Raw genomic sequence first — 25,433 nt, forward strand, 5'->3', positions numbered from 1 at the left:
TCACTGTGCGCTAAATGGATGCCTGTTGCCATGGTTATCCATCCTATTTATTCATGAGCCCATTGTTTTTATTCATGAGTACACTCTTCAAACAGTGGACTCATGAATGAAATAGCGTATCCAACCATGGAAAGATGCGTCAATTTGGCGCACCGTGACAAAACCGCGCATCAGCATTGGACATTTTTATACACGCGCTCAAAACGCGCTAAATTAAGCATAATTTATACAGGAAATCTGCATAAACCATGGACTCAACCGTGGGTTTTCAAAACCAACTTTGTGAATTCGGGCCACCATGTCTCCTGGTCATATACATCTCCCATGATACATCTTGTAATAAAATGTAGCTGCACATTGAGAGATAATTGTTGAAGTATAAGCTGTATTACTGAACCTGTCACTTGGAAGAAACATTGCCAAATTGAGGATCGCAATCAAAAATAATTCAAGACTTTTCAAACACCAATAAATTTTCCTTTTGCAACCATTCATGAAGTAACTTTTTCTTAAATTTTCTCTCAATTCAAAATGATTCCCCCGGGGTTTCACCCTCCTTTAATATAGAAGTCTTGCTCTGATGGCGAGATAAGCAATGTCGGACTGTATATGGTCATTAGAGGCTGAAATGGTAATTTTATATATCTATGCAATTATAATGTATTCATGTCTAGGGATTTAAAGAATGTGTTGTCTTCCTCTATCTATATACTGGTATTTCTAGAAATGTTTTAAATGTACACTAGCCACTGTATGAATAGACTAGAGTTAGACTATTTTAACGCACTATTTTTAAGAACATTGACTATTTTTGTGAATGAGTACTGTGGCGATCGTTCTTGTCTATGGCAATAAATCATATTGTGACTGTTATTTGGGTCTATTTCTCATGAAGTGCAGTTGTATTCTAGTTGTGCATGAGCGCTGATATCTATGATGGCATTTGATCCTTAAAAATCAGTGGGACATCAGCTTTCATGGGGAATGGATTTTAATTTACTGACCCCATACTTTGTAAACATCATTGGAAATGCCTGCAACAGAGCCATCTTTTGGGGAAATTGGTGTACCAGAAAGAAATCTTCAACCAAGCCTTGTTGGCTGTGGGCATTAGAGTCGGGCAAGTGAAAGTGATGCAGTGACTTTACCATGAGGCCTTTTTCAGTAGCATGTCTGCTAGTCATAAATCTTAATCTATCATGGTTTGACCATGTGTGATGTATATATGTATATTCAAATGTGAAAATTCCCCATGACAGTGGAGGCCCCACTGATTTTAAAGTTCATGTGACAGTAGTGAAAGCTTATAGATTGACACAAAACTGATTTAATATAGATCTAGTCTTCCTTTTGTTCCACTTCAATAGAAAAATACCTCACACACATGCTGGAAGCCCGTCTCGTACATTATGGGGGAGACATGCCGTGTCGTATGTTCACGTTTATACAGAAATCTTTCATTTTTCACACAAGTAGCTTCTCAAATGGTACACATGCACAAGAATGTGTCTTTGATATTGCCACCCATTTCAAACTGTGCATTATATGATGGAACCCTGATAATTAAATTAAAAAAAAGTGTTTCATGGAGCTATTTGTAAGTTAAGAATGACTTTGCCGAGCACTAACTTTGAGTGAAAAATTGAAATTTGTTCGCAAGAGAAATTCATTATTTGTCAAATGTTTGATCCACTCTCACAAGGTAAAAAATTGAAAAAGTGGTGTTGGGTCATCACCCATAGCAAAGACATGTCACCACTTAAGTCAAGCGTTATTTTACGAACAGCTTGATGCATCATCCTCGGAGGCAAAGGACATTGGGTCAGATGCTTGATTCCATAAGCATAAATATGAGCGAGCAAATGCTTTTAAGAGAGAAAAGTGAAAAAAAGGGGCGGTACTTGTGAAGAGTAACAAGCCAAGGGTTGTGGTAGGCAACAGCATGATCACCAACGTTCAGAGAGGGAGTACAGCAAGATAGATTTCGATGGTTATAGAGTTTCCACCATACATTGGAAATACCCATTGCCATTTTCACATCATCCCCACTCATTCACTTTCACGTAGAGAAATAACCAAGAACCACAAGAGAAACAGGATCAAATTGAGATACAAACATTTTGCATTTTATATTCTGTACATTCTCAAGTTTGATTTCAAAGGGAAAATGTGAGCTATATTTCTGTGTATTTACAATACAAATTGAAAACAAAAGGTACATGTACATACATACTCACATATCAGCATCAACTATTTACGTAATTCACACATCATTTGAACAGGAAACCAACAAGAACCTTTATACAAAATCAAAAGTCAAGAATATAATACAGAAAATATGTACATGAATGAAGAAGAAATAAGCAAACATTTGTGCGCCTTATATTTCACAAATAGCCCAGCAGGACAAACCTCGCAGTGACGACCCTTCAAGTCAAACCTTCTATAATTCAGATTCTCTACCTATGCAGTATTGGCATGATCAAATTATTCTCTATACAGCAAAGCGATACCACAAATCTATACACATTTAAAGTCGGCTACCTCACTCCATGCAGCAAAGTGTATTATTTGATTATTGTCAAATATTTTGTAGCTGCAAAAGAAACCATAAAATGAAGAAAAAAGTAGACGAATGACATTAGATATACATGTATGCAACTTACATGCCTTTGCACAACACTAACAAAACACAAGAAATATTATCCCCCAAAATGCCTTTATGTCGTCACATGCAAACTGTATTAATACACATGAATGTTTGGATGGAACTGAAGTTCAATTAAAAGTACATGATGAAGCATTACATGTAAATACTTGAAATTGTTTATCAAACACATGAATGACAAAACTCAAACATGGTGGAATACACTGCTACTTAAATAATCTGTTTGAAAAGACAAATAACCGTCATTCACCCATTTCCATAATGCAACCACCTTTGATGCACATTATTTTGTGAAATGTTTGGATAAAAACCATTTCCTTCAGTTGTTATGAATGATGGTAAAGTCAGAACGTGACCCAAGACTATACACTAGATTATTCTCATTGTAGGAACAAAAATGAAATCGGTCATATCCAGGTAATTAACAAAAATGGATGCATATTCTGATTCAATCAGATCAAATTACAAAAATATATTTTTGGAAATCGGTAGAAATTCAAAACTTCACAAACTTCAAACATTATATTAAACCTCGCAACAATCAATTGATTATAACACATCCAAAAGCTAAAAGACCTATTCAGAAAGAAAAAAAAAACTGTAAAATTTTGAAGACCCCTTCCTTGGCATCCCCCACCCACCCCTCCCCTGAACCTGTTATTTCAGACCACAAGTCCAAATTATACTTAAAAGGTAATATGAATAATCTATCAAAACACATGATCTATCAAAATCTTAACTCCAAAAATAAGAACCTATTTCAGTAAAATACTGTTTGACAAAAACCTTTCCCATGTGCCATGTCCTCCAAGTTGGTGAAATCCTACATGGAGCACTAGACTTCACAAATTGCCAAGTGCAACATTCATACCAAACAATACTGATGGGTTGGCCTAATACTGAAAACAAACCTTACAACTTATATAGATCCTAACACTGGACACTTCTGGAGATTACATACTATTGAAAAGGAAAATGTCAACTACAATTTTGAACTACATGTACAAGCAAGTCATTTAACAATGACAACAGACACACACAAAAATGTGTGTCATAAGTAAACGCATACATCTACTGCTAATAACTGGAAATCGGACCCCCCCCCTCTTTATCATTTAGGAAGAAATGGATTATTGTGCACAAGACAAGTGTATTTGAACATGAACACAATTCTTTTCTTCTACAAGAAAAATAAGCAATCTGAACATGTGACATTCTCTGCTTTTCCATGAATTACTTACATTGTTGGTGCATACAAAAATAAATGAGTTAAACAGTGAATTATCAAGTTTCATAACATGACAATATGACAAGAGTGTATGTTAACATTAACCACGGACAACATCTCTGTACTTAGTTAACTGTCAACACAATGCATAACATTCATTTTCTAAAAATAGAATCAATTTTTTTCAAAGCTCAATAAAATCGGCACTGGTTCCATGGAACCATTTAAAGTATATTTAATAAAACATATGTTATATTCATAACACATTTTCACAGGATGTCGGTGAAGTTAGATATAAGACATTTTGGGTACATATGGCCTTGAAGAAACTTTCGTTCAAGTTCATGTATGAATACTTTGAACAGTTTGAACATGCTTCATATCAATAACCCATGGCCTACAAGAACCAGGTGATCCTAGTCTACATGAATTAGAAAATCTCATATTGAATGGGCTATCATACTTGGAACACACCACAGAGGCCATGCCAGCATGGAATCAAGGGTGTTCTCATTTGTATTTATTGGTTATATTCATGAAAAAGTAGGAAAGTCATCAAGAATGAGCCCCCAAAATGTGATGAAAAGGTAGGACTCTCTGCCTTTTCCTGAAAAAGTGATGACCCTGCTTCATATAAATTCACAACAAACTACGGCATGCTAAAGCGACCTTCTCTTGAAATCCTAGGAAAGCAAAAGGGCTAAATCAACTCTTAAGTATGGAGGCATCATGTGTAATGGTTCTCTTAATCAGAGAAAATTATCCATAATAGGCTGCACTGAACACAAATGAATTAAATGGGTACCTGGCAGGAATTTATTCCTTGAAACCCAGAAGTGTCTTACAGCTGCTCTGCTAATGCCAGGGTAGCTAAACTGCATTAATGTAGAGGCTTCTGATAAAGTGATAAGTACTATACATGTATAAGCAAGCATAATCTATCACCAGGGCCAGACCCCATCAGGATGTAGCTAGGAATTCCGGTGAGTAATGCAAAACTTTTTTTGTAAATTATGTACCCTTTGGAATTTGTAGGATCTTACTTTGGTAATTGATGTTCCTCAGTCTTCTCATTCAATATTTAAAAAAAAAGACAAATTGTTTTCAAGCAATTACTATATTTTTAAGGACCAAAACTACTATTCAAGCATTTCATGGACGAGAATATTATCTAAGGAATATCGATTTTAATCTTTACCAAGACCAAGCACATACTAGTTTACATTACTTGAGGGCACCCAAAGTTAAAGTATGTTCTGGTAACAAAAAATGTTGAAGAGAAGTGTCTAGAGTTTTTCAAGTCATGCTGATGACTAACTGTTATGAAAACACTGGACATTACCTCAAAGATGAAAACAAAAGTTCTTGTAATAAAGAAGATTAGTATCGAGGTGTTTGCCCATCTATAGTCATAATATTCTTTTAATGATAGGTCAGAGTAAGGTGTCAAGTGTTTGTAAAACTGCAGTGTTAACTGAACATAATTTAACAAATGCCATTACCTCAAAGATTCTTCACGAAAAAGAAATGTGTTTTTTTTGTAATGAAGGTGCTAGAGGTGTTAAGTATATCCAAACTCTGGTGTTAACTGAGTGTTATATAACACTGGACAAGATACCATACAGATATAAGAATAAAATTGCAATAAAATGCTATTTATTGAGGTGTACAGCATTTGCCAAGCTCTGGTGCTAAACTGTTTGCTACAAAACTCTGGAAAACCCTCAACAGTAAAAAGATCCCATCACAAGCCTTATCTGGTGGCGAGCTGGACAGGTGTTGGCGTGGTGTCCTATGACACTAGGAAGCACTGTGAAATAATCTCTAAGCAACACTGAGGTGTTTAGCACAGCTGAATCTGGTGTTAGTTGAGTGTTCCACGACACTGGGCAGCACCACAGAGACAAGGAATCTTCTCATCTTCAATAGGGAACTTATAATCGTACGTGATCTCATCTCCTACATTGATAGCCTGCTTGGAGTAGATAACAATCTTCTTTTGTGACTCCACAGTGATGATCTTCGCATAGCAGTTGGGCTATTAAAAACAGAACAAGAGATAAAGAAAATTCTTCATTTACCTTAAAGATAATATTTAGTTCTGGTTGAGTAGGATTAATTCATTACAAGATTACACACAACTACACAAATCATATGGATGAAGCAAAAAATACCTTTCTACCAAGAACCTAAAATTTGGACCTGCAAATCCCCATGAAAAGGGGAAAGCATTTTGAGAGAAAATTTCAAATAATGGATATATTCTGTAATTTCTACACAATGTCATTGAAACAAAAATTGATGTTTCTTTATATGAGAATAAATGAGTGTAACATTTTCTGGAAAATATTTTTTGAAATAATTGATAATTGTTATTCCTGTTATATCCCCTTTCCCCCAACTGTTTTATACAAGCGGGGAAGAAACTGCTGCCAATTTGAGGTGTGCAAGTTGATAAATTTGAACCTAGAATAGCTGTATCGCTAAGGCTAGAGTAATGGAAAAATAGGCAGGAATATAATGGCTGCGGCTCAATGAGAAAATATCTTCCGTCTCTAAAATAAAGAAGGAAAATTATCTAGAAATGGCGCTTCTTGCTTATTTACAATATTACTTTTTGTCATTGGATTTAAATGTAATAATATTTGAGACATTTGTACAGAAAGATTAATATCTAATGTATTTTATCTTTTGGTACACAAAAAGATGGTTTGAAACAGGGGCTTTGATACTTTTACCTGAAAAAAGGGCATCTCTGCTTGAATTTAAAGAATGAATAATCAGTACTTACATTACAGCTATGGTTGATGAATCGAGCCAGGTTGCCTGACTTGGTAGCATCAATGATTGTAACTGCATCGATCCTGAACAGATAGCTGCTTCCAATGCCCATCCTCTCATAGGCCTTCTCCCTGCTATCAGCTATACTCTGCCGGACTGATTCACCAACATACTCTATGACCATCTCATCCGCTGCGATGGGCTCCATGGCATACAGACCCCAGCCGTGGATGGAACTCTTGCAGAACTTGAGGTCCTTCTTACGGAACTGTCCGGGTGAAATTGGAAATCATTATACCAACGGTGAAATCCACTATCATCAACAAAATCCTTCTTTATATCCTAGCTACTGAAGTGTGCAAAAAAGTTGGGTATGTGCTATGTTCACCATATGGAAGAGAATTATTGAAGGGGGTGGGGGGGGGGGGTAGGTCTAAATAGAAATGGACCTCTTGTTCTCTTAGGGTCAAGCTTATGTACATTGTGTGAGAATGAGCATAAGTCTGTACTCTTCTCTAGGATACACATTGTGGGTAATTGATTGCTGAAGCATTTTCCATGAAACCATTATAGAAAAATATCTTTGAGAAAAAGAGAGGGGCTGGCAAGCACAAAATTAAATGCCCCATTTAATTTCTCATGTCTTTGACTTCTTTGGGGGTTTTTTTTCATCAGCATTATATTAGACTTCAATGTTTTTCAAATAATGAATAATCCTTTGTTGCAACCTTCTGAAGTGGCATCATGACTTGTGACCGCTTGCCCCTACCAAAGAAGTGCCAATTGCATAAAGAGTTGCATTTAAACACTAATATATACCAAAAAAAAATTGTAAGTCCAAAATATGCTCCTGTGATTGATTGAAAATAGAAGTTGCAAATAATTAAAGAATTTAAATTCAATTACAAAACTTTATGAAATGAGGCACATGAAAAGTACACATACCTGTAGTTGGTTGAACTTGAAGAGATTTGACACTTGTTCTTCTTGTTGCTGAAGGACGGCAATGAATCGACGTTGATCAGATCGAGCATCCCTGGATACCTCTAATCTTTTCTTGGTTGTTGACTCCTGAAAAATAGAACATGATAGATGTTTCTTGTCAAAAAATATTATTTGATTTCGTATTATTGTAAATGGCCACCAGGGGAGCATAAATTTTCATGAGGCATCTTTTCAATTACAAAACATTTCTTCAGTTAACTTGAAAAAACATATTCAAATGAATATACCAATATCTGTGACCTTTGACTTTGATATTCCCATTATACAGATCATTGTTGCTCTTTTATGCATACTTTGATCAAGTTTGGAATTGATCCGTTGTACATTTCCTTAAATATAGCAAGAACAAAAAAACAGTACAGACTAATGGACAGGCTACCAACAAAAATCAATGCATCCCAAACCTCCTACGATTGGTAGAGGCAAAAACATAATTAAAATCAAATTAGACTTTAAACTTAGATCAATGTTTGACTTACATATAGTCATCTTCATAGACAAATACAAAATTTTAAGCAGGGCTTGCATGAATGCCATACTAAACAGTCTCAATATCCCTCCCATTGGCCTTAGACATGTTGCGCGACCTTTTCAATATTCTCCTTTTCAGCTGTAATAGAGTAGTGTACTCTAAAGGTATAAAGAGATGGCCTTGTCTTCAGAATACCAAAGCCAAGGCATGTTTTACTGTATGTTTTTAGCCTATAAAGAATGTTATTGACTGTTAAAACCTGAAGAGCATGTCATGAAGAGTTTTGTCAGTGATTTGCACGGTCAGGTGTTAAAGGTACTAGAAATCCTTGCAGTCAGTGAAAATCAGCAACGAAACTGTTCGTGAAATGCTCCCCAGGAGTCATGACTTACATCCAAGGCGCTGCTGTCCGTCACGCTCTCCTGGACATACGTCCTGGCCTTGGTGAGGTACTTGACTTTCTCTTTGTTGGAGATCTTGTAGTATCCTTCCGTCCTGGCAGTACCCGTGGCATGAACCCTACTCTCTTCATCAACCTTTTTTCTCTTGGGCTGTGGTGGGTCTGGACATGACGTCAGTAAGGGTGGAGTTAAGGATAAAACTCAGTTGTGGAATGATCTCAAAATGCATTCAAAATAAATCGAATAATTGACCACCCAAGTGTTTATAAGTATAAATGAAAATAAACTATTGGCAAGTGCATTGGGAGAAAATTTGTAATATCTGAGAAATTAGCAAAATAAACATGGCATTTGTGCCATGTGCTGGATCTTTTGCCAACAAGAATAGTACATTGTCTCACAAGAGCTTTTCTGTGTGGCGATATTCAGTGTGATTGTTTTTCAGCTAAGATTTCATGATATCACAAAATTAGGTAAATGGTAATGAAGCAGATCTAGATCTACAATGACATGGTGACATTTACTTTCTAATGAAATTATTGTTTGTTGTAAGAAAATATCCTTAGCTATAAGGAAAGAATCTAATGGGTTATTCTATCTCTTTGTTTCTAAGTTAAAAAAAAAGTATTCTGAGACTCTCCATATTTCTTAAGTAAAAAGAGAAAACCATCAAACAGAAACCTACTGAAAAGCTAATAATTATTAGGGAAGCCATTTATTATTGATTAAAAAATAAGGAAAACAAGTGGAATGCCTCTGACCGTCTCACCTGCATCACGCGATTCAATATAGCAGCAGTGCTGACTTTGAAAACTACTCTAACTCGCACATGTTCAGTGATACATAGTTACTCTTATGTCCACTTTTTATGAACTAGACCAATAAACTTACAGAGATATGATGGTTATTCAACAGAAACCCCATCATGGCCAAAGTTCATTGACCTTACATGACCTTTGACCTTGATCATGTGACCTGAAACTTGCACAGGATGTTCAGTGATACTTTATTACTCTTATGTACAAGTTTCATGAATCAGATCCATAAACTTTCAAAGTTATGATGGTAATTCAACAGATACCCCCAATTCGGCCAAAGTTCATTGACCCTAAATGACCTTTGACCTTGGTCATGTGACATGAAACTCTAATAGGATGTTCAGTAATACTTGAATAACCTTATGGCCAAGTTTCATGAACTAGGTCCATAGACTTTCTAAGTTATGATGTCATTTCAAAAACTTAACCTCAGGTTAAGATTTGATGTTGACGCCGCCGTCATCGGAAAAGCGGCGCCTATAGTCTCACTCTGCTATGCAGGTGAGACAAAAACTATTGTTATAATAAAAAGTATGATTGTAAAGGATATGTGGATGTGCCATCCAATGGGTGTAACTCAGCCATGGGAAGTTTCCAGCTTCCAGGAGTGTCTCGTAACTCTTCCTGATGTAGAATGCATCCTCATGAGTAATGCCTGTTCTGAGGAACTCGTACAACAATGTCCACTCTTCATAGTAGTTCCTTGGCTTGAATTCCTGAACCTTTGGCTCAGGAACGATGACAATCTCCTCCTCCAGGATTTTGGCGAGCTCATTCTTCCGTTTCCGCGCCTTCTTCTTCTCTGCCTTCTCGGCTTTCTGCCTCTGTTTTTCCTCCTTGTCTTTCTCCTTGCCGACCGACACATACTTGACCTCTGGGATGAGGTTGGTGGTCTTCTCTGAGAGGATCTCCTGTTTCTTGAGTTCTTCGGCAGCAGGTGCAGGCTTGACCTTGGCTGGGGTTGGTTTCTGGCAGTAGGTGTGGTCAATGATGGCCAAAGGTTCAAGGACAACCTTGGGTTGTTTCTGTGCAAGGTGTGATACATGCAATCATTATCAAACACTACTCAGCATCTATCCTCAATAAGGAAAAATCATGGTTGAAATAGGCCATGAACAAATCAACATTTCACAACTTACTCTATTACCACGTAAAATTACCACATACCACACAATCTTATTATTTACTTCCACCATTAAACTTTCATGATGAACAGGCTAAAAGATAAGAGCATTAATTCTGTATATCATTACAAAAAGTATTACTAGTTCAAAGAACAAAAGTCTCTCTGAAAATTACATACTGATCAGCTAGTTCTCAATGATACATAACCCACTCAACTCACCATCAACAGATTCTTATAGTCTCCCACATCCACTTCTGCTTCCGATCCCGATAGGGTCTTTTCCGATGAGTCGTCCATGGTGGCAGAAGTATCTCCCTTGAAAGCTGTCATCTCGCCGACCTCCGAGGTCTCACTCGCATGGCGAAGGGCCTGTAGAGACTGAGCAGCTTGGATGTCCGACATGTCCACATCTTCAAGGCCGCCCTTTTCAATGTCCGACGATGACTGGTCAAGTTTGTCCTTGGCCTTGGTGGCCATCTCCACCAAGATCTCAAAGGCACCCAACCGATCTTCCTTTTCATCAGTCTTCTTGGTAGTTGGTGTTCCTTTCCTGCAAAATGCCAATTGTTGTATTTCAATTACAAAGGGTTCAACATTTACAGACTCTCATGGTGTTTTTTTTAATAAAGTTTGTCCTTAAATTCATGGAATGACCATAAATGGACCTTTGTTTACTGCATGCAACTTATCTTAATGCTACTTGGACCTTTATTTTTAATAGATGTCCAGTGTTTTCTTTATTATTAAATGTACATTCTCACAACTTACAAACATATCTGGGTAAAACATGAGTTTAATTCATATTTTTGTATTGCTATCCATGGGTGGTTGGAATGAGGACCTGGACATACTGAAAAAAAATCATCTAGTATCATGCTTGCTACGTAGACTGGGAACAGGAAATGATGAGGGTAATTCTCTAAAGTAATGAGTTGTCTTTATTTTCTAGTTCATATGAAAAGTTCTAAAACTATCAAATTATAGCGTTCGTGCAGTTCATGAAATGAAGTAAAATTTGAGATGAATGGGGCATAGAATTATCACAAAATTGACTAAATTATATAGAATTTCCTACGAGAGGAACAACAGATAATCTCACACATGTATCTCTATACACAAACAACACTTTGAGACCATATTTTCATCAGTTTCAGACCATGGGGGGGGGGTAAAAATAATTACAAGGGTTTATTCTACTTCTTAGAGTGCTAGTAAATCAGAATGGAAAGCATGTTATCTAGCTCACCTATCCATCTCTTCTTCATCCGAGTCCGACTCCTCTGATTCCGATTCCGAACTAGAGGATTCCGTCTCGGAACTGGAGCTGCTTTCACTCCAGTCCTCATCTGAATCATCTTCAGACGCATCAGATAGACTTGGCTTGTCTGTAACATATGACACAATGGACAAGATCACATTATCCCAAGATATACCTTATGCAGCATGGTGGTACCAATAGATTCATTTAAACAAAATACCGCTGCATCATACATACCATATACCCAATCGATATTTAACATTTCATATTCAAATGTAGATTAATGTCCTGCTAAAGAACATGCTGTTAATGCAAAGGGGTGGCTCAAGCCAAGACTTTGTGTTTCACTATGTAGGAAATTATCCCCTGATCCACAACAGAAATACTGGACCTACAACTGAATACAGATTAAATGTATTGATCTAAATACACATGGATGTTACTGAATCCAGAGTTGAAATAAAACAATGGAATCCACAACTGAAATATACATGAACTGTACCAGATTTACAAACAAAATATATATGGCAAGTATTGGATCAAAAAATCGAAATGAACAAAAGAAATATAATGTATCAATATTATGAGAATAAAAAATGAAACAATTAAAATATGTCACTATCACCAGAACCAAAACTGAAAAATCAAATGACCTGAATCCGCAGCTAAATATACATGAAACATACCTTCAGTTACTTTGCTTGGTGTCTCAGACTCCTGCGTGTCCTGACTCTCCTCTTCCTCCTTATCCAAATCAACTGCTACAACTTCATCCTTCTTTGGTGGCGTCTTCTCCAACTTCTTCTTGGTCACCTCCTTTGTCACAACCTCTTCCTCAACTTCTTCGTCCTCTTCCTCTTCATCCTCATCCTCCTCCTCTTCTTCCTCTTCCTCATCCTCATCTTCCTCCTCCTCTTCATCTTCATCCTCTAGATCTTTCTCGACATCCTTGTCTTCGTCTTCTTCCTCCTCCTCCTCGCTGCTGGATGAGTAGATGAATTCTCTGGCCCTCTTGGCCCTTTCCCTGCGGTCGAGGATCTGGGGTTCTGAAGTCTGGCTGGAGAGTTCGGTGATTTCATCTTGTTCCGTGTCTGTACAATTCAAAGGAAAAGAGGGGTAGACAGTGGTGAGTCAATAATGCATACATTGTGGTATGTTTGAGTTGAACAATTTTTAACAAGGAAATATTATACCACTAATTGCGATGCATTATCACATTAATGTCACAATAGAGGAGGTTGGCTTGAATTCTATATGCTTCGATTGGAAGTGCAAGTACAGAGCAATGTTTTCCCAGATTTTTTGCTGGGAACCCGCTTTAAGCAAGGAACCTCTTTTACCAGAAGAGTATTCAAGGTTTACTAAATATTGGTTTCTTTTGCACTGAACCTGGTTCTAGACAAACCTGATTTGTTTTTATGGAAACAATTTTTATATTATATAATTGCTTGTTTCCGCATCTTTATTTTCATTTTGTCTTTCAAGATTTTGTTTTCCTTCATCCCTATTGATAAATTTCTTCCTTCCTTCCTTTCTCCCTCTTTCTGGTTCATGATTTTCATCATTAGCGTCTTACCTGACATTTCATCAGAATCCTCATCGATGACTGGCGGTGTGACCGGCCTCTTCTCATCCACTTCCTTGACTTCATCATCAACATCGCCTACCTCGTCCTCTGGGGGTGGTGAGGCTGGTTTCCTCTTAACCTACAAGAACAAAAATACTTATGGCATTGTCAAGTGGAAATGTTTCCCCTGACATCTTACTTGATCAGTGCTAATGCTATAATGGTTGGCACCGGTCGAAACCATCTACCACTCAACATTCAAGATCAACACTAATTTACCCACCGACAAAGAAAATGCTTTCACCCCTGAACCCGATGGCAAGGTGCCAGGGAATTTCAAACCACCACCAAAAGGTCACCAGTGACAACCTTGAACTTGAGCATTTATCAGTACCAGTGCAATGTACAAACAATATAAAATAATTTTATTCACATGAATACATGTCAATACTTTTTGTTTCCTCATTTTCCCATTACCATTCCCCCTACTTTAGAAGCTTTTCTCTGTTTTTGGACAAATGAATGATTTCAGGCTCAATGGTGACCTTTTGGCATTGTTGTGCTGCAGATTTTAACATCAGCGCTGCACCAAGCGCTGCACCAAACAAGAAATGAAGCTATGATTGAGCTCTTTTGTGATATGGGATTGTAAATTACCTTGAAAGAAGGCATCCTTGGCATATTGGCTCGTAGTCCTAACCCTAATCCTTCCATACCAAACGCAGAGAAGGATGATTCCAGCATGCTTGGTATGGCAGGGGGAGGCTTCTTAGGGGCTTTCTCCTCCTCCTTCGGCTTCATCATATCCTATGATAACAATGACAGTAGTACAAGAAAGTTATCATATAATACTAAAATAAGTCAAATAAATTACAGAAAACTTATTCAAAATAAATTAACAGACTTTTCCTGTACATTATACAAAACAAAAAGGTTTAGATAATTTTGGTTTATGAAGAAGTTGCTTACGAAGTTACAACGAACCAAAGATGCAATTTGGGATTAATATTTAAAAAAAAACAGGAAAATCATCAAGAATTAGCTATTTGTAAACTAATTTTTTTATTGCTTAAACATAAGTTCTTCAGTCTGAATTCAGACTTTAATCTGAAGAGTGGCATCCCTGAATGAATATGAATCTATAAATATGAGCTTTACATTTTGAATTCTTCTTGCATGCTTGCACAAAATTGCTTGACTGAAAATAACCTCCATTCCTCTGTGGCCAAAAGATCATGGAAATTTATGACATGAATTGAATTTGTTAATATATTTGCAAGTTCTATGAGTGAATGTTCATCTTTATGCAATAGACTGAAGTTCATTTTTAGTAAGTACATGACAAATTGGATAATTGTATTTGCTATTTTTCTCAATCGCTTCACCTATTTGCCAATTTGAAGCTTCCAATCCTAGCAACCACATTTTTCAAGCATGTCAAAATTTTTGTGTTCCTTGCCCAATTTATTTTCAAATCTCTATTTTGATTTATCTTTCTCCACCCACACATATCAGATGGCAATTTCTAAGATGAATTCATGTTGCTCAACATAGTGCACCAAGTTTCAACAGATTTGGAAGACAGATAAGGCCTTTGTTTTAGCTACAGAATGTTTCTATCAGTTATTCAAATCTCTTAAACAAAACAAAATGGGTCAGGAGGGGTGGATTAAATGAATGAGGTAGGTGATAACATTAACATAGCAAAAGTAAATGAACTGTTATCAAAGTATAACACAGAATAAACATCAATACAGCCATCTGAGACATGTAAAACACTTTTAAACTGACCTTTGCTTTTGCCATTAACTGACAAGTATCCCACCATGTTTCAAAGGATTTGAAGGCTTTGGACTCTACCATCTTGCGATTCAGGTCTTTCTTCATAATCAACTTCATCTCTTGAATGACAGTTTTGAGAACCTCATTGACAAGTTCTTTCTCTGGATCACGATGAGGTTTGTCCAATGATGGCAGCAGAGATTCTGGAATGGGAGGCATGAAAGTGGCAGCCATCCAAGGGGGTACACTCCCACTAGGAAAACCTTGAGGTGTGCTCATTGGCTGCATGTCTGGAGAGTTGAAAAGGTTGGGTTGTCCAGGGATGTTAAAGTTGGCGAGCTGTTCTGGCTTGATATCTGGAAGTCCATCTGAACCGATAGACGGTGGTGGCATGCCCATGCTGGCCATCATCTGCATCATCTGCATCATCTGTGCTGAATTACGCATGCCATCATGGTTACTTGACGAGGATGGAATCTGCATGCTCTCAATTACTGCCTCCATTTCTGCTGGAGAGGGCATTCCAAGAAGAGAAGGGGGAGGGCCACGTGGGAACATCGGGTTGGGTCGGTAACCAGATGTTTGAGTTTGTCCCTGAAGGTTCATTTGATTATTTCCTGCACTGCTTGGCGGCATCATCTGCGCTGCCCAAGCATTGACAACGTTCGTGCTACGCTGGTTCAGGTTGGTGTTCCAGGAAGCGTGAGAAGTGGAGTATGGCACAGAGTTCATTCTTGGAGCCTGAGGTTTCTTCTCCGGTATTGGCACATTCACAACGATTTTAGTGTCCTCTCCACTGCTCAGTGAAGACAAACTCATTTTATCATCATCATCATCTGCAGCAGTGTCCATCGGTGTACACTGCGTTTGTCCCTATATAAGTAAAAAAATTGTTTAAAGGGAACTATGATTTCTGAGAAAGAGTACAATGTATCCTAACACAAACATAACTGATATAAAAAGACCCCCAGATATCTTTCAAGGATACTTGAACATTTTAAAAGATCCATACCATGAAATAATTGATATCTGGACCTAATTTGACTGAACTGTTTTGAGTTTGTATCACTGAGTGAATTTGGCAAAATTATATTTCACAGGCTGGGATATCACAACTACGTCAATGACAAGATGGGCTTATGTGAGAATGTTACATGTACATTGCCTTGACTGTAGCATTTAATAGACAGAGGCTGCTGTTAAACTGAACATAAGCAATGCGTCTGATGTGGCAAGACTACATTGCATACCACTGCCTCTTCATTTTAATCTTGCTGTAGTTAATAATCTCATTATCTTCTTATCGGTTATGATTTGGTGCAGGTTTTTTTGTGTGAAAGAAAAAACAGCCGGACATTCATTGATAAAAAGAAAATAACTAAAGCAAGACAGCAAGCCACCATTTGTATTGCCGCTGCACTTAACACTTGGGTTTGGCATATCATCAGACTCATATAAACAATGACAATAGTTGAATCTTTCGCCTACATTATCAGTTAACTCGACAAGAGCTTGGGTAGCTCCATTGGTAAAGCACTGGTCGTGCAACCCATAGACCCAGGTTCAAATCCTGGTTGAGGCAATTAATTTTCTCACATTCTTCTTCTATTGCCATCTTTCATCCAACTAATCTATCAGTTGAAAAATGTTATCAAATATGCTTGTTGTTCTACTTGATTTCAATTAGGTAGTACCAATTTGAATGCCTCTTGTTTATTCCATTTTTACAATCATTTGTGTGTTCAAATAATAAAAAATAACCATAGTCAAAGCAGAAATTCTTACTACATTTATTAAAAGCTATAACTAAGTAAAAAAAATCTAAATCTTTACCCTCTGCATATGATAATCTTCAATGCCAGGTGTTGATGTCTGACTTCTGTCTCTCATCACATCTGAGATAGGCGAGACATCTCTACTTGCAATCTGCTGGTCATAGTTCCGTAGATTTGCCAGCTGCTTGCTTATTAAGAGTTCAACACCTTGGGACATTTTCCCTTGCGGCGGAGGAGGGGTAGCAGAAGCCGATTGTCTGCCAGGGGGTGTTGGAGTGGAGCGCTGCCTTGCAAAGGCACCATTGCTGCTTGGACTTGGTTTCAGGTGGTCCAGACGTGGATGATGGATGGGGTCAGGGATGTGGGAATGGGGCATATGCCCAGGAGCCCACTGATGTTCCACCTGGTTAGTTCTAGGAAGTTGTTCCTGTCTGTATCTACCCCATTGTTCTTCCTGTTTCACATAATTTGTATTGGTTTCAGGATCTGATGTCCTTACAGATTCTTCACTCTGTGAAAACGTTGGCTCTTCTGTTCCAGGGGGCGGTAATGTCGTAGTACTGTCATTATTACCTGCATTGCTAGAATCCTCCAGCTGGATTCCAGGAAATCCTGCCATTGGACCTTGGGAACTCTTCAACAGTTTTTCAATTCTGGTGTCCAAGCTCAGCGCAAACTCATCTGTCTCTTCGCCCTCGGATTGTGATGCTTTGTCTACATCCTTGGTACCTTCCTGAACACCAGGTGGGAATGGTTGGGATGGTAAGACCAATGGCATAGTGCCAGGAGGTGGTTCCTCACCAGGTGGACACTGCCATTCTTCAAAAGGTGAGACATCTTCAGGTGACACAGAAGCTGCTTCTTCCCCAGGAGCATGGCACTGATCAAACTTGCTTGTTTCTCTAATCGGTGCTGGAGGTAGTGGCTTTTCAGCAGGGCTTTCCCATTTGGCAAACTCATAAGATTCCTCTTTCACCTTTACTTCCTGGTCTTCCATTGTTGGACACCGCCACTTGGAAAATTGCTCATCACCGTCTTCTTTACCATAGTCTCTATTCTTCTTTTTGTCTCTATGATCATCCCTATAAGTCCTAGAATCAGAATACTTTTTGTCATAACCCCTAGATCTAAAACCTGCTCTGTGACTTTGATGACTGTCCCAATCTTCTTCCTTCTCATCTCTCTTATGATAGGACTTTTTATGATAAGAATCATCATGACGATGCCTATCACCAGAGTCTCTTGACCGATAGTGGCCATGTCGATGGCCTTTCTGCCGGTAGCTGGCTCCATCATCATCATCCTCCTCACTGTAATCTTGACTTCGATATCGCTGCCTTTCATTTCGTTTGTTTGATCGATAGTCCTGTCTATCCCTATGATCCCACTTTTTTGATCGATCGTCATCATACCGCTTGGACCCCTTGTTATCATATCTTGTTGAACCTCTCTCATCATCATAACGTTTTGAACCTCTATCATCATCATATCGCTTCGAACTTCTATCATCATCAAAACGCTTTGAACCTCGATCATCATCAAATCGCTTGGAACCTTTGTCATCATCATATTGCTTAGAACCAGACTGACCAGAGTGTCTGTGGCCCCTTCCTGAATGTGACTGATAGGACCGACTATGAAATGAATCTTGACTTTCCTCTGCATGAGTGCGGTGTAAATCACCATGTCCCATATAGTTCTGATTTTTACTGGACTGCGAATGGTCCACCTTTTGATACTGTTTTGAATTGTCACCTGCACTGCTCGAGGAATACCCTGGCATTTCAGTCTGATTTTGCACTGGGAGTTCTTGGGCATTGTATCCTTGAACATTCATGGATTGCGCTTGGTAAGGCTGGCTGGCTTGAAAGTTGACTGCAGATGGATCCTGCGAGACAGCAGGATGTTGCTGGTGTCCATAGAGCATATGCTGATCAGGCACAGGTGGAACGGAGGGTGTCTGTGGCATTGTAAACCCCGCCTGCACCTGAGCTGGAGTTTGTTGAGCATACATTTCTGCTGTTGGAGTATGTGGTATTTGTTCAACATGTTGCTGGGCATAACCAGCCTGCTGCTGTGCCTGCTGGGCGGCTTGCTGTGCAGCATACACTTTCTGCAGGTGTTCATATCCTTGTAATGTTACAGAATTCATGCTGTGCATAAGCATGTCCTGTTGGGAAGGTTGTTCAGGCATCTGGTACTGGTCTTGCATCCCTTGGAACTGCTGCACAGGCTGTTCTGCAAAAGCAGGAAAGTTTGTCTGACTTTCTGGAGGCATGAAACCTGGCGTTGACGATGAGATGGACGAAGCTGGAGTGTCTGTGACAGTAGAAGGTTGCCTCTCAAGAGATAAACGCCTTGGATCACTGTGTGTACGAGGGGTATCAGTACTAGAAAGAGGAGTCCCATTACGTGGATCAAGGCGTGGTGTAGAACCAACACTACTGGGTGTGCTTGGCTTGTTGGCAGACAGACAATCAAAAATCCTCTGGCATTCCTTCCCTGTAATTAACATGACAATAAGAGATATATAATGAGCAAACAATAGTGATGGTATTATTTATCTATTCTTCTTCATTGATTACTCGTTACAAAGACATTCTGCTGAAAGTAGTCTCATATTACTTTTTATGCATAAACAGATATGCGTGTGAAATTGTGACGTTCCTTCCATGAATTACGTTGAATTCCGGGGGGGGGGCACTTACATTGACGAGTGGATACCATGCGCGACCAAAAAAACATGTAAAAAGGATGTCTTTTTCACGATAGGGCACATTACGTACGTAACGTGATAAGGGTGTCAAAAACACAAAATAATGATAAAAGGGTATCTATTTCATTAGGAAAATTATGTGTTTAGGGTCTAATTTGCAGGGATGATAAAACAAAATTAAAATGTTTTATAAAGGATGTCCTTTTTGCCCCAACACTTCGTGTTTAGAGTCCGATTTGCGTGAGGTGTAGAAGGTGGGGTCGTACTAAAAAAAATAAGGTAAAGCCGATGACCAAAGGACCCATAACAATAAAACATTCCTGTACTTGTTAAGGGGTTCATTTCAGGGAATATTTGCCAAGAGTATCGTTGTGTTTCCAATACTTGTTAAGGGTAGGGTTTCACACGCCAATACTTGTTAAGGGGTGCATTTTCAGAATATGGAAATTACGTGTTTAGGGTGCTTTCGAGACCCCATGGTCGCGCATGGTATCCACTCGTGAATGGAAGTGGCCCCCCCCCCCCCCCCCGGTTTGAATTTCACATTTTTGTCCACGAGTAACGCAATACAACAGTCTCACTCAGCGACATGCTCAGATGCCTCAACGTCTTTGAGCATGATTTTAGAAGTTTTATTCATTAGAACACACAATGATTCCGTTTTATGTCCAGGCAACTAGAATTCTGATTGTATTTACATGTATGCTGGTATTAAAATGAACACCAACATTAAAAGAGAGAACTTAAAAAAAAAAACTGCCATGCCTGATCATTTACTCATATCAGCAGTGAATATGTAGTGAAAGATAGGAATATGTATGTACTAAAAAACAATTTACCCGACAAATTAGTCAAATATCTCCAAATCTACTGTAACTCTTGAAAACATTATACTTTCTTCTGCAGTTCAAATCTCAGATTTCTAATTCACTTTGACTTAAAACTTGGCAGCATAAATTTTGTCAAATATCAAAATTTATTTATCAAATTTATTAGAACATTTGTTGTAACCAATTTTAAGAAAGTCACTCACCACCAGCATCAATCTGCACTATAATGATCTTCCCCATAACGGATGTGCGGTTCAGCTCCAGTGCTGCTTGCTTAGCCGCCCTGGTGGTGGTGTAGGTCACCGACGCAAGGCCCAGATGTTTGGAGGTCTTTGGATGCCTGTAGATTGTGACGTCTTCCACCTTGCCATGCTTTTCCACCATGGAACGCAAGAAAGGCTCACGAACATTGTCGTTGAGGTTGGTGAAGGTGATTTGCTTGGGTGGAAGCTCGCCAACATAGTATTTATCAAACTGCAATCATATAGAAAAAAAATTAGAGTGTCATAAACAGTTTTTTTTTGGTAGGGGGGGTAAGATCAAAGTGACAAAAACAGGAAAGGAGGGAAAGGAACAGGAAGAGAATAAGAGAGAGATAAAGTAATAAAATGTGAGAGATAAAGTAATAAGGTGTGGAAATTCCAGGACTTTCAATTACTGCATAAAGGAGATATGTCTCCAAGTCTAGACATAATTAACACTTCCTTTTATCTTTCATGAGAAAATTGGGAGATTGACCAGACTAGAACAATACAAAGATGACTGTCATCACCAATTGTTTCATGTTATGCAGCCTTCATATTTAGATACTAATTATAGGGTCAAGTGGTCTATTGAATAAAATAATACTGCACTGAGGTTCAGTATTTTAAATCAAATTCTCACAATAAACATGACATTTACAGGACAAGTCCACCCCAACAAAATATTTATTTGAATGAAAAGAGAAAAATCCAATAAGCATAACACTGAAAATTCCATGAAAATTGGATATAAAATAAGTTATGACACTTTAAAGTTTCGCTTCATTTCACAAATCAGTTATATGCACATCCTGGTCAGTATGCAAATGAGGAGACTTATGACATCATCCACTATTTCTTTTGAACTTTATTACATGAAAAAAGAAATATTCTAATTTTCTCCTCATTGTCAAGTGAAACTCCTCCCTGAACATGTGGAACTACACTACCAGCCACAATTCTTTGACTACCTGTTTCACCAGAGAACAATAGATTTGGTCCACTGAATCTATTGTTCTCTGGTGAAACAGGTAGTCAAAGAATTGTGACAAGTACTTAGCATTGTTTAATATTATATGATTTAGTCAAGTTGGTCTTTATTGTCAAATCTGTAAAAAATGAAATATTGTATAATTCAAACAATAAAAAACAAGAGAAATAGTGAGGCGCATCATCGACTGTCTTGTTTGCATGTCACTGAGTTGAGCATATCACTTTTTCGTGAAAAATAAGCAAAACTTTAAAATATCATAACTTTCTTATTTTACATCCCATTTTGATGAAATTTTCAGCATTATGGTAGTTTGATTTTTTCCTGTTTATTCAAACCAACATTTTTCTTGGGTGGACTTGAACTTTAATGAAACCATTGTCAATCCAAGGGGAAAATCTTATATAAAATTACAAGAATACCTTCATTTTTGGTATGGGCAAATCTGCAGCTTCTGTTGTTCTCCATAATCTTGTCAATCTGGAGCGAGGATCCTTTACAAACTTCACAGAAAGTGACTGTATAAAACAGACATGAGAAATATATATGTAGTTAAGCAGTTTATCAATGTAAATATTACAAAACTTGGGCAATGGATTGTTTTATACTATTATACAAATCAATATCTAGCTCCAAAATACAACACTTACTGATTGGTTGTTGATTGTATACGATCAATATTAATATATCATAGAATACAGTCCTACAGTCAATCACTAAGATTTGTTTACAGGGCCCTGTTTTTCAATGAATGTGGTGCTTAACGCTTGAATATCAATTACAATTTACATTTGGTTTTTTCTACAATCACATTCATAAAATGCTATTCTTTCATGAAACACCAAGGGCATTGTTGTTTACATGAGATTTCTCCACGTATTGTTTCTATTTAAATACAACACAGGTAGGAGTTCTTTGCCACTGCCCATGCAGGTAGTTCACATTAAAAAAAAAGGTATTTTTCACACATTTATAGTGCCTGCAACATTTTGATTTGTAACTTTATATCAATATCAAGACCCTATAACACAGAAATGTGCCAACAATTACATAGTTCAAATGACTGTGATTAATCTCATGTGCAATTAAAATTCTTGGCATGCACCAGCAAATGTGATTGGTCATTTTAGTTGTTTTTTTTACTGACTGCAAGCAACTTTATCTCGAGCCCTGGTGGGTGTTTCATAAAGCTGTTCGTAAAGTTACGAACGACTTTAAGCATGACTGGAACATGTTCTTAGGTCATAACTCAATTACATAGGGAGATCACAGTACAAAAAAGGATCACCAGTTGTGAGTAAAGTCATTCATATCTTATGAACAGCTTTATGAAACACCCACCAGGTATGTCGAGTCTTGAATCAGTTTTAAAATCAAAGTGTCTGTTCTAAAATAGGGCAACAATTGCACACCAATATACCGGTATTACTCATTTCAAGGAATACGATACTAAAGGTAGAAACGATCACCCACACTACCAAGGTTGTCGACAAGGAATGTGGACATGTTATTACCCAACACCTTTTCACAGGGTTTGAGAGGGGTGACAACCAAGAGGTCTTCAGGGCTTTAAACATATTTTTTTGATAGTCCGACCACAGATGTGACAGCCTTAAACCTAACACCCTATTGACTATAACAAAAAAAAGTGATCATAAACAAATCACTTACCATTTGCCCTGAAACAATGCCATCGTATCTGACTAACTTTTGGCAATTCTTCTTGATGTTCGGATCCACCAGTAGCTTGTAACTGGTGCATTTTTTCCCTGGCTGACTAGGGGTGGAAGGGGTCATTCCATTCACATCCATGGTGACCTCTGTAAAAAGTCAGAAGTGAAATTCAGGTAAATGTTCATCAAATGTGATATGTACAAAGTAATTAGACTGAATATCTTAACAAATTTGATAAATTCACATCAAAATGTATTATTAATTGAACACTCCACCATCCCTTATCCAACATATCTCGGTAAAGGTAGAAGCCAAAAAGGTGAATATATGGTCGAATAAATTTAACAAAAATTCCATGAAAATCTGCTTTCAAGTTTGATGTGATTCAATTTGTAATCAAATGCAATATGAATTTACTGACACAATAAATATGATTAGAGACTACACTCTATTTTTTTTAATTGAATTTTTACAAGCAAAGATGCAAAGGTTCAAAGATGGTCTGTTGTCACATTTCACAGGGAATTTGCTACCCATAGTATGTTCACGAAACAACTTTATTCACTCAAATAGAGTAGAATAGTTTTATTTTTTATAGACACATATCTACGCAATTGTCATAAATTCCTCTTCTTGCCTCTTCTTGTAAATTTTATATCGCTATTCCTGTCACGAAATTAGCTAAGCATCAGATATGTTTACAGATATTGATATTGCTCTGCAAATATTTTATCACCAGATTTTTTAACTTTTTCTTGTGAAAGGTCAATTACGGTATTACTTGGAGACTGATTCTATCATCTCACCAGTGACTCCAAGAATACCCGTTAAGAATTCAGCTAAGATAATGCAGATAGTCCAATGAAAAAGGAAAAAAAAGGGGGAGAAGGGTTCAAGAATTGCTTCTTTGCTTACTCTTTTTTTTTTTACTTAAGTGGGGGGATGGAAATATCAGTCTTCCCAAATTTAGACACTCGAGCACACAGATCAGTTCTCATTAGATCTATCTAGACTATTATAGACCAATATTACATTCTTTTTATATTGCAAAAAAGTAACAGCGCCAGCAGGCTACATGTTAAACCCAGTTGTTGTGACTGTGTTCAAACAATCAATTTTAAAGAGCCATTTGGAAAAGTCGAGAGGAAAGGTCAAGGTTCCTTTAATTTTCATTATAAAATGTTAAAATATCAATCATTATACAGAAAAAAATGAAGATTACAAATATTGAATTAATATTTTTGTGTAATCCAAAGCCAAAAACAAGGCTTCAAAATTTTTAAGTGTCTGAACACCTCCCCCTAACCTACTGATCTACATCACCAATTTCAACATGTGGGACTGTAGCAAGATTCAATTTTAATATGAATATTTCAGGTCATGGTTTGACCTATTCCAAGAACGGTTTTGAAAAAATATATAATAAATGCTTTGAATATGTGATTATATATCGTTTTAATCATTTATAATCATTTTACATGTGACAAACCAAAGAAACAGCAGTTTTTCAATTAATTTGGCATTTTTGGCCAGGGCGATTTCTACTCAATTAAAAAAATTATGAAACAAATAAAGACACACAGGAACCACACAACTAGTCAAAAATATTAGCTTTTATTAACAACATAATGTGCACACATTACTAAACTGTTAAATATGTCCGAATATCAAGAAAAATAGTGTTTCACCGACTCACTTTTTTATCAAATAACACTCGCGTTCTCAATTCAGTGCGGTGGGGAATTCACAATTTACAAACCCAGCGGGCCCAGGCCAGCTTCTGAACGAAAGTTGTAACTTTCGACAGAGCTTCGCGACAAAAAGACATCTGCCTTGTAAACTAGGATGCACGAGTAGGACAGTTCCTGCAGCTTTGGGACTGCGAAGGTGGAGAAACAAGCTGATTTAGAGGTCTCATTTTGCTGTCATCTTCTCTGCCTTCTCGTAATCCAAAACATCGCCTCGATCTATCTCACGCGCATAGAATTCGTGTACAAAATGAATTGTGAACATTAACAACCTTCTTTTTACCCACAATTCAGTGCGCAGAGGAGCGAAATTATAATTTTACAAGGAAATTTGTTATTACGGGCTTGCAT

General features: G+C 37.6%; 1 protein-coding gene across 1 annotated transcript; it reads right to left on the minus strand.

Moving 5' to 3' along the window:
* Positions 1 to 583: 583 nt before the first annotated feature.
* On the minus strand, positions 584 to 25,372 carry LOC121408643 (histone-lysine N-methyltransferase SETD1A-like). The gene is made up of 16 exons (XM_041600176.1): positions 25,031 to 25,372; positions 23,332 to 23,480; positions 22,083 to 22,178; positions 20,631 to 20,901; positions 16,940 to 19,383; positions 15,116 to 15,979; positions 13,982 to 14,131; positions 13,334 to 13,463; positions 12,444 to 12,848; positions 11,746 to 11,884; positions 10,719 to 11,049; positions 9,924 to 10,398; positions 8,547 to 8,731; positions 7,623 to 7,748; positions 6,688 to 6,945; positions 584 to 5,934 (listed from the first exon to the last, which is right to left on the minus strand). Exons 2-16 carry the CDS (start codon positions 23,470 to 23,472, stop codon positions 5,761 to 5,763), a joined length of 6,189 nt encoding a protein of 2,062 aa, XP_041456110.1. The 5' UTR covers positions 23,473 to 23,480; positions 25,031 to 25,372; the 3' UTR covers positions 584 to 5,760.
* Positions 25,373 to 25,433: the final 61 nt, after the last annotated feature.

This window comes from Lytechinus variegatus, chromosome 2, assembly GCF_018143015.1.
Source record: "Lytechinus variegatus isolate NC3 chromosome 2, Lvar_3.0, whole genome shotgun sequence".
NCBI lineage: Eukaryota > Metazoa > Echinodermata > Echinoidea > Temnopleuroida > Toxopneustidae > Lytechinus > Lytechinus variegatus.